Source organism: Phycodurus eques, chromosome 1 (assembly GCF_024500275.1).
Source record: "Phycodurus eques isolate BA_2022a chromosome 1, UOR_Pequ_1.1, whole genome shotgun sequence".
Lineage (NCBI taxonomy): Eukaryota > Metazoa > Chordata > Actinopteri > Syngnathiformes > Syngnathidae > Phycodurus > Phycodurus eques.
This window is the reverse complement of record NC_084525.1, coordinates 13,212,638-13,225,741: the sequence shown is the minus strand read 5'-3', so window position 1 is coordinate 13,225,741 and position 13,104 is coordinate 13,212,638. Positions and strand designations below refer to the sequence as shown.

General features: G+C 41.7%; 1 protein-coding gene across 1 annotated transcript in view; it reads right to left on the bottom strand.

Annotated features, from left to right (window-relative positions):
- Positions 1–401: 401 nt before the first annotated feature.
- The window catches only part of klf7a (Kruppel like factor 7a), a 36,523-nt gene continuing 23,820 nt past the window's right edge, over positions 402–13,104 (bottom strand). Inside the window, exons 3-4 of the mRNA XM_061681464.1 lie at positions 6,962–7,085; positions 402–2,320 (exon numbers count right to left, since the gene is read on the bottom strand). Of these exons, the coding sequence (XP_061537448.1) occupies positions 2,269–2,320; positions 6,962–7,085 (176 nt within the window). The 3' untranslated portion in view covers positions 402–2,268. The remainder of the gene's footprint in view (positions 2,321–6,961; positions 7,086–13,104) is intronic.

Here is a 13,104-nt window from a genome sequence, read left to right as displayed (position 1 = left end):
TTAAAATTCAGGAGGAGATCAGCAATGCTGAGAGCTGCAGCCTGCACCTCAGACCGTGCCAGTGTGTAAGTGAATGAGTGTGTGTGTGCACCCTTGTGTGTGCACTCGCATATGAGTGTCTGTGCATGCGCTGAGGGCGTGCTTGAATGTATGTGCGCAAGTTTGTGTAAAAAAACAGCTACTGTACAGAGATGCGATGGTAGTGGTGTGAGGTGCACAAGTGGACAGAAAACTTCAGATAGGTTACTTTTTCTTGTTTTCCAAAATTGAGTGCAAATACAGACAAAAAAAAACAACAACACACACACAGGCACAGCATAATTGACCATCATTCGTTAAAATGACACGTGAAGCACACAAAAAAAAAGTATAAAAAAGTAAACATTCACATTTTGCCAACGTACACTTTCAAATTAATTATGTCGTTTCCAAACAATGCTGTATTTGGGATATTTGTGTGCTCTCGTCCAGGGCTGTCCATGAGAACATTTAGATGAACCAAAACCACCAGTCATGTCAACATTACATCTGGATTTTTTTAAACACATACATAGAGCTGCCATTGAGGGTACAAACCACTTGTATTCATTTTGTCTGCATCCAAATACGGACCGAACACGAGGACTGCGAGCTAGGAGCTGATCTGGTGGCTTACGTACTATCCTAGAAGAGCTCATTTGACTCAAAATTTAAAAAATCCCATTTTTTAAACAGAGACCGTAGATTGTGTCAAGGATTACAGCTGAGTCAGTCAGAATCATGGCATAGCCTCCATTTGTCCACACTGCCTGGATAAAAGGCATTTAAGGGTGCTGGCAACTGGGATTCAGAGGTCAAAGCACCATGAAGAAATGCAACTATGTGTCTTTGTATGTTGATGTCTCACTCTGTTTAAGTTTTAGGAGTTGAAAGGGCAGTTAACTTTGCTGAGTGTGCAGATCTGATCAGTGTGCAGATCAAATCCCTCCTCTCTCCCTCTTAACCCTCCATCGAACACCCCATGGAAAGCTGCTCTCCTGACCCCTTGATGGTCAAGCGGAACAATGTATGACACAAGTCACCAGGCGTGACTTTCGAGTTTAACAATGACGTGGAAAGGTGTGGTTTTAACCAGAAGTGACTGTTACACCATTCACATTTTCAGCTTCACGTGCACAGACACATTAAAGATACATTCACATTGATCTGCCAGCCAATTGATTGGACTTGTTCTCCTACAAGTCCATTCCATGTCCTACAGGGGATGAATCGGTGGAATGTCCCAGGAGATGCATAGGGCCTGATTTACTGGAGAAGATTGGAAGAAAGGAAGTGGACGAAACTGGAAAAGTTCTGCATGGCGAGCAATGTGGTGGCTGATCTGATGCCAATCACTCTCAAAGGCCCGAGAGATCACCTCAGGCATCAACAATTTTTATTTGGCTGCATCCATTCCCAAAGAGTTCTTCAGAATGGTCTTCCAAACAAATAGGAGATCTTTGCTTAAAAACAATATAACCTTTACATACATAGTGATCTTGTCTGATGTGCGATTACAGTCAGCAAGCTGCTTTGACTTGTGCATGGGGCCCAGGAGCCTCTCATTCTGACAAACTTGGGCCTTTCTTTTTAACAAAAGGTTTGCAAAGAGTCAATTGTGCAATAATTTCAGCTTCGAAGATCTGGATATCAGGTTCAAGCAGGAGATGGCCTCTCTTTGCCAGGAGTAGATTAGTTGACCACATCCAGGGGAAAGTCCTAATGGATGATGTTTCTAGACCCACACAGCTGTTTGGATGACCTCAATCAGCCTCCACACACAGAACCACACTACAATCTTCAAGTCTGCAATCGCCAAGTGCCATCGAACCAGATGGATTTATCAGTGGATCAAATAAAAAACTTATGAAATTATGCCACCTTTGACTGAAGAGAAAGGCTACGGCAACCTAGCAAGATCGTGTTTAGCTCAAAGAGGATGAAATAGAGGCGCTAAATTGGCTGCATGTGGGGCAATGCTGCATGAGGCAAAAGTGGACTGAAACCAAGAGCTGCCAGCTAAAGGTCCCATTCCAGGAGGCAGACGACGCTTAATGGAATCTTGTGGGACCCGTGTGTTGCCTGCCAGTGCTTAAGCCAAAGGCGTGATACATCTGCCTCCGCTCCAGAACTGCCAAATATGGGGTTTGACATCTGTCTGAGATCCGTGGTAATAATTTGTCTGCAAGTGTCGTTGCCCTCTCTGCTCCCTCTCTGTCTCCACTCCCTTTCTGACTTCTCTTGTGCTCCTCAGATGTGCCTCTTCATGTGCAGCGCCAAATGATCCGACCGTGAGAAACACCTGCAAGCAGAGGGGGAAATGTTTCGTTAGGTTACAAACACAGTGCTGTGGAAAGAGGACTGTTTAGTCATTGGTGCTGTTAGCTAGCGAGCACTGAGCTATCCAATTAGTACTCGTGTAACTCATTCAAAATCTGCATTTTCAGCTGGAGCTCCTAATGATTTGAGCTGTCATGCCATGAGCAACGTTAGACACTACACGAAGCTGAAACAACAAGAAAACAAAAAGGAAGCAAAGAGGGAGTTTTAAATGTGATTATTCCAAACACAATGGCCTTAAATTATAATCATAGAGCTGGTGTTATAATTATGCATGTTCATGGTGAGCGTGGAGCCATTACATGAGACCCGCATTCCACCACTGACTAGATTGACACCATTCCTGCTGCATTTCAAAAGGTAGGGTGCCGGCTGTATGTTCTGGTGATTATACTGTGTTGGGAAATATTTCAGAAACCGGAATATTGTTCATGTGGCAGATTCCTTTCAAGACTAAAAACAAAAGTGACAATTGTAACACTGTTGGTAAAAACAATTCTCTTATGGCCTGATTTTATGTGCATGTGCAGCATTTGCAAAACATCAGCCTTGTTTATGTACACGCAAATGCATAACACACTTCGATAAACTTACCAGCTTGTAAGGACAAAGCTGGTAAAATAGACTGTGTTCATGTCATTTTCTGTAAACGAATTGTGACACAGCAAAACATTGGTTCCAAAGCCAATCCCCCATTTGAAGTCTACTCTTAATTTTCTTTCATTTAATTATTTAATCTTGCAGTGGTCCCCCTTTTTTTTAATTTTTCCATAGCTGTATATCTTTTTAAAAATATTTTTATTTCTGTGCGGCCGCCTACATGTTTACTGAAACTCCTCTCACAAAATACTTTTTTTTTTCCCCCCAAGAAGAGTGGAATCCTTTAAACCTCTAAAGTCAAATACCCTGAGGAAAAAAAGTATGCCTCAAAAGACTCAAGATCTCAGTTCAGCGAGCATCAAATGATTACCTTCGCATTTCTGTTTTGCTTTTACTCTGCCTTTTATGTGGCTATTTTGTGACAATAATTCAAAAAGAAGGATGAGCCTCAATAAGGCTTGTTCAGTGAAGGAGAACATACAGAATACAGAGACTGTTTAAAACTACTGTGTGTTAACATAGGGGAGTCACTCAAACAATAACTCATAACTTAATATTTTGTTGGACAAGCTTTTCAGGCAATCGTTGTAACCGATCGCATTTGGTAACTTTCAAAGAGACCTGCCAGGTTTGAAGGCTGTCTTCTCCAGACTGCATGTTTCAGCTCCTTCTACAGATGTTTAATTACACCAGGGTTTACAGATTATACATATTTGCCGCTAGCTTTCTGACACATGCTCAATATTTAATACCTTGGTTCAGCTATTTGTTGGTGTGTTGTAGTCTGCTAGATTGTCCAGATAATTATTCAAGTTACTAAAAAAAAACGGCGGTTTTGCTCATTTAGTGTTTTTTAGCACTGTAGTTGATTATAACTCATTCGTCTGTACAGTGAACCCTTTATTCAATTTCTACTTATATTCTTGTGACAAATAAGAGAGGGGGGTGTCACATGGTTTGTTGTGATAAATTTTTTTTTAGCTTGGAATTTTTACAGTGTGAACACACACACAGACACAGAACACAGACAGAGATAGCACATATTGTGAAAGGACTCATTTTTGTATTACTTAACAGAAGGTAACTTATTATTACATGTGTATGACCGATAGTAATATTGAAGATGTTAATTAAATAAATGTCAGCTACTGACATTTCTATGCTGGAATAGATCATTTCTATTTGCATTATCTACTCAAACCACAGGTCAACGTGCGTAACCTGGAACAGATTGTGTTCAACCTAATTAAAAAAAATAAAAATAAAATAAAATAATTTTAACGATTTACAATATTCTACGTCCAGGTGATGAAACACACTTAAATCCAAAGGAATTGAAGTGAGATTTTTTTTTTTTTTTTTTTACACTTCCGATTGCTTCTTTTGAGCAAGACAGAGGTGACTGTCAGGATTAATCAGTGTTTGGCTAATACACTGATCAGCCACCAGTCATGTGTCTTACTGTCGCACCTGCAAGCATGTACAACCACAACTCCAATGAAGTTGGGACGCGGTATTAAACATAAATAAAAACAGAATACAATGATTTGCAAATCATGTTCAACCTACATTTAATTTAATACACTACAAAGATAATATATGTAATGTTCTAACTGATCAACTTTATTGTTTTTAGCAAATAATCATTAACTTAGAATTTTATGGCTGCAACACGTTTAAAAAAAACTGGGAGACGTGGCAAAAAAGACTGAGAAAGTTGAGGAATGCTCATCAAACACCTGTTTGGAACATCCCACAGGTGAACAGGCTAATTGGGAACAGGCGGGTGCCATGATTGGGTATAAAAGGAGCAGCCCTGAATTGCTCATTCACAAGCAAAGATGGGGCGAGGTTCACCTCTTTGTGAAAATAGTCGAACAGTTAAAGGACAATGTTCCTCAACGTATAATTGCAAGGAATTTAGGGATTTCTTCATCTACGGTCCATAATATCATCAAAAGGTTCAGAGAATCTGGAGAAATCACTGCATGTAAGCGGAAAGGCCGAAAACCAACATCAGTGTGTAAAGGATATCACCACATGGGCTCAGGAACACTTCAGAAAACCCATCCATCCATTTTCAACACCGCTTATCCTGGTCAGGGTCACGGGGCGCTGGAGCCTATCCCAGCTGACTTCGGGCGATAGGCGGACTACACCCTGAACTGGTCGCCAGTCAGTCGCAGGGCACATATAGACATCGACAACAATTCGCACTCACATTCGCACCATCACTGAGTGGGAACTGAACCCACACTGCCCACACCAAAATCAGGCGAGTGCACCACTACACCATCAGCGACACTTCAGAAAACCAATGTTCGGCGCTACATCCGTAAGTGCAACTTGAAACTCTCCTATGCAAAACAAAAGCCATTTTTCAACAACACCCAGAAACACCGCCGGCTTCTCTGGGCCCGAGCTCAACTAAGATGGACAGATCTAATTAAATGATTATTTGCTAAAAACAATAAAGTTTATCAGTTTGAACATTAAATATCTTGTCTTTGTACTGTATCCAATTAAATATAGGTTGAACATGATTTGCAAATCATTTTATTCTGTTTTTATTTATGTTTAACACAACGTCCCAACTTCATTGGTATTGGGGTTGTATGTATGTGTACATGTGTGAGTGTGTTACTGTCTTATGCCATCAGACAGCGTAGCAAACACATGGGGGGAACGAAAGGCTCAGGAGACACTCAAGCATATTTTTTTGAATATGATCAGCGAGACAGATGGTAACGTATGAGTCATAACTCGGGGCACCACACCAGCTGGCACACCGCGGGTCTTTCAGCCCCTATCACTACTCACCTCCAAACCCCCCCCCCTCCCCATCCTCCATCTCCCAGCCTGTCTTCTCTTTTCCTTCATCTCAGCAGGATCTGCACGGGGCCCGAGGGGTCGGGCGCCATGCGACACATGACAAAGATGAGCCCGAATTAGGGAATGCGCCTGCAGGGTCCGGGGGTGGTGCTCAGATGCAAGAGGGAGATGGGGAATTGGGGGTGGGTATGGTTTACTGTATTTACAGTGTGTCCAGCTGAGGCCTGCTGATGACAGATGCTCTGATGGCCATGAGACCCTCATCAAGACAAGCAAGCTAGCTATCAGGTAATGCACACTAAGTGTACCGGCCTACTACACGTTGATACTTATTGTTCAAAATGGCCTATTTAACTATCATATTTACAGCATATGTACATAATTCTGTTGACTATTCACACCCAACAACGCATTTACTTTTTAATATAATCGCTGACACTGATGTATAGGACAATATGGCCCCATAAAACAATCTTTACGATGCTACAACTCTCTCAGATTTATACCGTTGGATGCGCTTTCAACAAGATCCCAAAAATGACCCTTTCATTCCAGCAGCTATTCCCCTGAAGACAAAATTGCTGTGAGATCTCCGAGGTGTCAGCCAGGGTCAGATCACAGACAGAGGATTGTAATTAAAACAGGGCTAAAAGATTTCTGTGTCACAGTCATCCGTGATCTTTTTATAGCAAATAATGGCCTCTGAATGCGCGATGGTTTCGGCAGCCAGGCTGCAAATTAACATTTTGCTTGTCTTTCTTTATTAAACAGGAGCCGCGGTGACTAATTAAGGTAGGGAGTCGACAGCAAATTACGTCACATCACCACAGCAGCGATGCTTGAATAATATCTTATTGTCTTTTGCATAGGAATATGCAGAGTTGGATAAAGATTCATTCCAGGGCCCCCAATCCATCTGCCAAAGAATTAAGTATTTAGACGCTGAAATATCATGTGGGGCAAACTGCTTAGCTGGTCAGTTTACTCTGCTGAAGGACGCATGGGATCAGAGCAGCAGTCACAAAATGTTCTGGTAAGTAAGTGGGTCAGCTTGAGGCTTTATTTACAGAAACACACTGACCTGTATTCAAGCATCACCCTCAGCTCAAGAGTGATCACTCAAAATACAGAGACAAAAAAAGTGAAGGATTGAGGGGGCAAGTTGACAGACCTGTCGCAGTGGTTGCACTTGAAGGGTTTGGCGCCGGTGTGTTTGCGGTAATGCCTCGTCAGCTCGTCACTCCGGGCGAATCGCCATTCGCAGCCCTCCCATGAGCACTTGTACGGCTTCTCACCTGTATGGGGGAGGGGAATGAAAACACCTGTTTCATCAACAATAATACATTAAGCAAAGACACATAATTGTCACTGATTATGTCCCAATGGTGTGTGATCATGCTGAATGCACAGAAGAAGAATGGAGGGAAGTGGATAAAAGAGGGAGGAGGACGTGTGGGGAAGATGGCTAGAAGGTGATAGAAGGGCCTCAGAAGCAGACAAAGGCAGGGAAGGCTGTAGTTGGAGGGGAAGGGCACTGGGAACCAAAGCAAATCCTGCATTGAGAAGTCACTGTGTCACCATTGAATAGCTGCTCACAAAGAAAACTGGGATTTTGAAGCGTAACTGCCGATTAACCCTTCAATAAATCAAAGTTTCTTCATGTTACTTACAACATAATGCTAATTAGCACTCTGACAATGGGTTATACCTCAGTTCATGTGTTTGGAACACGGAACCTTGGTTTGAAATCCGATAAAGACCGGTGGATGCAACAAAGAAACACATATGGTCACTTGCAAATGACAGCATGGACAGGAGAGCTTCAAGATCCAACTGGATAAAAAAAAATTGATTCGCCTTCAGTCTGAACAAGGCCATTGAGATAGAATTTATTTATTTATTTGTCTTGATGATTCTTGGTAAACGTAAAATGTATTTTAAAAATTTTTTTTTGTCTTGATGATTCTTGATGAACGTAAAATTATTATTATTTTGGACTGTGGAGAGAAGCTGGAGTACCTCGAGTGAACCCAAACAAGCACAGGGAGAGCATGTAAAGATCACAAAGAATTAACCCAAAAAACCGAGACTCCCAAGCTGAATCTTATTTCTGTGAGGCAACAGTGTTAACTAATGCACCCGTGTGCCGCCCATTAATTAACATGAATTTATGAATAAGAAATACTGTATACAGTTGCAATTACAAATTAAGAAACATATCCTCATGGTCTGTTTTAGGGGTTGTATAGACTAGTGGACTAGTCAATTTTACTACTCCACAATGATGTTTAGCGCTTAATGTTGACAGTCACTAATTCCGTGTTTGGGTTGAGGAGGAGGCAGAGCCGCTTGCTTGACCAGATGAGTGCCCTGAATGAAATTAACCCGTCACTTTTATTGACTTAAATTGTCTCCAATTTCTTAATGCATAGAGTTGGTATTCAATGGGATACAGTAAAGGAGAAAAAAGCCCAGTTCAAGACGGATTTTGAATAATTTTTCGGCACTATCAAAGTGGAAGGAGAGCGAAGAATTAATTTACAGCACTTGAAGAGGTCATTGACTATTTGCACAAAGACAGGTTTGCCTGTTTGGCCAAGTTGGGCAAACATTATTTGTGCTTTTGTGTTCTGCACTGAATAAAATGTCATCAGCGACTTGTCGACATCAACCCGACTTTCATCACATTAGTGTTGACTTCAAAGAATATGAAGTCATGCATAACCTATTCTGTACCCAGAAACAATTAGAACAGCAGGTGTGGGCCAACGGGCTGTGGTCAATGAAACCCCGTGAGACTGGGATGCTTGACTGTGTTGCCCAGCAACGGGGCCCAGAGAGAAGGAGTTTGTGTTGATGCTGGGTGAATGCAACATGAGGAGGCAGTAGTCAGTGCAGCTGGCTGGATCTGGCAACGGCACGCTGCCGTGCCACCGGCCAATTACCAGGCATGCCGGCAGAGCATGGAGGCAGTTGCCTAGCAACCGTAGCTGTAGAGATGTAAAGAGCAAGGGGGAGGGATAGTGAGAGGTCTAGTTGTGGTGGTGCGGAAGGAAGGAGGAAGGGGGGCATTAAGAGACCAGTGCCTGCAGCAATAATAACCACTCAGCTACCGAGTCCTCCACCGAGTCCTCCACCGTTGCCTGGCAACAGAAGCCACCTCCCCCACTCATTTCTTTCTCAAGATACCCTCACAAACCAGACAAGTACATTCTCCTCCTCAAACACACACACACAAATACAAATGCACACACTGCTTCCATTCAGTGTCAATAAAAATTGGAGATCAGTGATTTAATCCACCAGATTAGCCGAAATTTGTCAACATAATCTGATTATGCTCTTGCTACTTTTATAAAACATGACATGGTTTATGTTATGGATCATTTCCTTTCATTAAAATTATTATAAATCCTCTGTTACCGGATCCACTGGAAAGTGTTCAGAAGACACTGTTCAGACATGTCATGCTGTCCAAATGGTTTTTCCCCTTCCACCTTAAAATGCCTCACCGAATAATCAAATCCAATAAGAAATTATATATTCACATCCGTAATCTGATAACTGGGTGTTTCCTGAGTCACGTAATCATATCATGTGTCACGCACGCACGCATACATACACACACACACACACACACATGCGCGCACACACACGCACACACACAGAGGGAATGGACTCCAGCCTCTCAGGTGCCAGTGTTGATCTTAATTGCATTCCCTCCATTAACTGGAGCCAACACCGGGCATCTGGGTCTCAGAGGTCATTAGAGAGGCTCTCCGAGAGCGCTTTACAGGCTCCGACCTGCAACCAGCATTACGGACTTTGATATTAGAGAGTGATGTGGGGTTGGGGGTAGATGCATGAAAGGAGGAAGACTACAGATGTGGGTGGGGGGCATGTTAAAGAGAGCCTGGAGGTCGGCTCAGATATTCATGTGGCTATCAAAAGACAACTTTTCTTTACATAAAATGCTTTAAAATCAGTAAAAACAACTGGATTTTGATGTCTTTTAGATGGTGATGACTTTTACATGGATACTGGCAGTGACCAGAGATATAATGATGGGAGCATAACCCTGATAAACCCAAGCCAGGGAAGAGGATTTGGGTTTGCACTGTTTACCGACACGTCCCACCATGTTACTACTCAATAACAGTCACATGGTAAGGTTACGCATCACTGTTGACTTGTATAAGTACTACACATTGGAAGCTAATGTGTCTAACGGTGTTAAATTACAGTGAAGCAGCTACCCCAGTGTCAAGTTAGAACTGGAGTGCAAGTATTTTTGTGAAGAGAGACACAGGAGAGCAAAGAGGAAGGTGATGGAGGATGTTGAATGAGCGACAGAGGAAGAATAACTTGAGCAGTCTTGTGTTTTAGCTGTTCCGTCAACCTGCTCCCTATCTAATTGTACCTCGCCTTATCTGCCATAAGCCTATTCACAAAAAAACTCTACAGGGTACCGCTATTCCATGACGAGCAGTCTAATTCCAGATTAAATCGTTCCCTTTTCTCCGGCAGTAATTTATGGAAATAACCAGTAAGAAAAAGAGGATTTGAGTAATGACATCTTTAAACGTGTCAGGATAATAGCGCAGTGACTGGGGGAGCCTGTTGTACAGCTGTTGCTTCCCAAAGAGGATTGTGCCTTCGTGTTGCCTTGTGTGGCTTCACTCTTTCATACATCATCCTTTTCCATCTACGTCTGTGACTAAAACACTTGATTTATGTGCTGTTTGATTATAAATCTGATTGTCTTGTGGTGGGTCAACTTGAGTACCGTAACTTCTTGATTTTAACACACACATTATTGCTTTTAAATGAGCTCAAAATATTCTGGTGCATATCATACACGAATGCAAGCAAAATACTTAAAATACTTTGTCTCGCTAAAAATGTCTCATGATTGCAACACATCTGATTCATAAGCTTATTGCTTCCCTTTAAAAAAGGTTTTTCAAACTTCCGTAACGCGTTCTTGTCTACTCGGCTTAGCACTCGCTAAACTTGATCCGACAAAAGTGTATGAGCACATGAATACAGCCAAGGTCAGAAATTGAGTAATTTGCATATGTGAAGCAAAAGGTGTTTCCGCATCAGTTTAAGAGACACAATCGTGTATTTGTTGTGAAAATACTGAAATTCAGGTAAAAACCAGGGGAAAAAAAATTTCCTGGTTAACTCACTTGACATTATGTTTACCCGTTTTGAAGGCAAATATACTTTCCAGGTGAAATCAATTCGTGTATCTTTATTTTAGTGTGCCTGGTGCCTCCAGTACATCTATGGAGTGCATAAAAGGAGAAAGGCATACAGAGAGAGTTTTCTTGCTCTTTGACAAACAAGGCACAGATAAGCCGACTTTAGTCATAAGCGTGACAACACAAACATGTACATTGTACAGTTTTGCCAGTGGCAAAGAGGGTTGCGAATAACTTGTACTTGCACCTGCCTAACGGTACACCTGCATTTACTTCAGGGGTCCACCAGTCTACTATTGATTCTTTTTTAGCCTTTAGGGCATTCAGCTAGCCTTTTAATTATTATTATTATTTTTTTTATAGTTAAGCATATTTTTAAATACAACGGCCACTACTGACTGTATATTTAAAAGGACCTTTCAGAACAACTTTTTAAGAAACTGAGGTTGAACATAACAAATATGTACAAAAATGAATATAGTAAAATTTAATATATCAATTGCAGAAAATATGGCTTATATCTTCTCACTGATCTCTTCTTTTTAGGACAGTGCAACATTAATATTTTAATTTTAATTTTTTTGAAAATGTAGGATGCAGACAATTACAATAACGGTTTTAACAATCTGTATAATTATGCAATAAAAATTTGTTATGTAAGATGCTGTTGAAATGCTTATGAAAGTTTGAATCGCAATTGTTTTCTTCTGATCTGCACTGATATTCAAGTAAGTGCCAAGAAGACCTCCAAAGCCAGAGGCTGAGTTGCACTGTTTATTTACTGTGTGGCTTCAGCGTGAAGCAACTAGCTTGCTGTCCCTTAACTTAAACACTCTGTGTAGGAACTCGTGATGGTACAGAGGTGTACCGAATAGGAATACATGTATCTTTACACGACAAATACCCGGTAATAATATTTCTGATACATGCCTGTCAAAATTATGTTTCTTCTTTGTCTTTTCCTTTCAGCTTGTCCCGTTAGGGGTCGCCATAGCGTGTCATCCTTCTCCATGTAAGCCTATCTCCTGCATTCTCCTCTCTAACACCAACTGCCCTGAAGGGGATCAGGGTTGATCCTTGATGCAGTCCCACCTCCACCATAAACTCCTCTGTCACACCGTATTTTCAAAATAAAAGGCAAGTGCAACCTGGCATGCACATTAAATATTTCACTGTACATGGAGTCCTCAGTTTACGACAGTTCTGCTCCTATAGCGGTGATGTAACCCAAATTTGGAGGTAAATCGCAACATGCCATATTCTCTCGCTAAACTATGCTAATGCAGCAGTTGAGTCATATCAGTAAATTGTAAATTTTATTTGTATGAAAAACACTTATGGGCTAGGACATACTGCAGATATAAAACAATCAAATGAAAATCAGTAACAAATTATGGCGGTAACTGATAGTGCCTTGATGTCGTGCAAAATACTTCATTGCGCGGTGTTCATAAATAAAATATAATATATGTCGTATGTCGGTACCGTTTTAAACCGAGGATCCCCTACATTTTTTTAATAGATGTCAGTGGCCCTCTAAGATGGCTCAGTGACCCACCCATTGGACCCACCAATTGAGAATTACTGCTTTACGAGCAGGTGCTCAAGTGGCAATACCAACCAAGTAAATTGAGCCAAGTGAAGACTTGTCATGTAACAGCGACTTAATTTTTTTCTTCAACCTTCTTTGCTGAGTTCAGTAGGTAATACTGTGTCATTTACTTCACTGACAGAGCTACTGTATCTCCATCTCTCCCACACAAGCCATATCCAGGTCTGGAAAGATGGCTTTAGATGATGGCAAGGCGTGACCTAACACACGACAATATAAGCCACCATACCATGACCTGCCTCCATAACAGTTATGTCTGCAACATATTTTTAGTTTCTGGATGATTACAGCCCCAGCAAAAGGTGGGCAGCCTCTGACCTAGACCTGTGGGATGCTTCAGTAGGGGGAAGTGGGATGTGCGTGGGGGTGTAAGTGTTGGAAATAAAGCTAGGAATGGCAGGCAGGCTATCCAGGTCAATCCATCCATCACTGAGCAGTTACTCAGACGGAGGATAGTTCTCCGACAGGGGTCTGAGTGGTTTGGGATGGAGATGG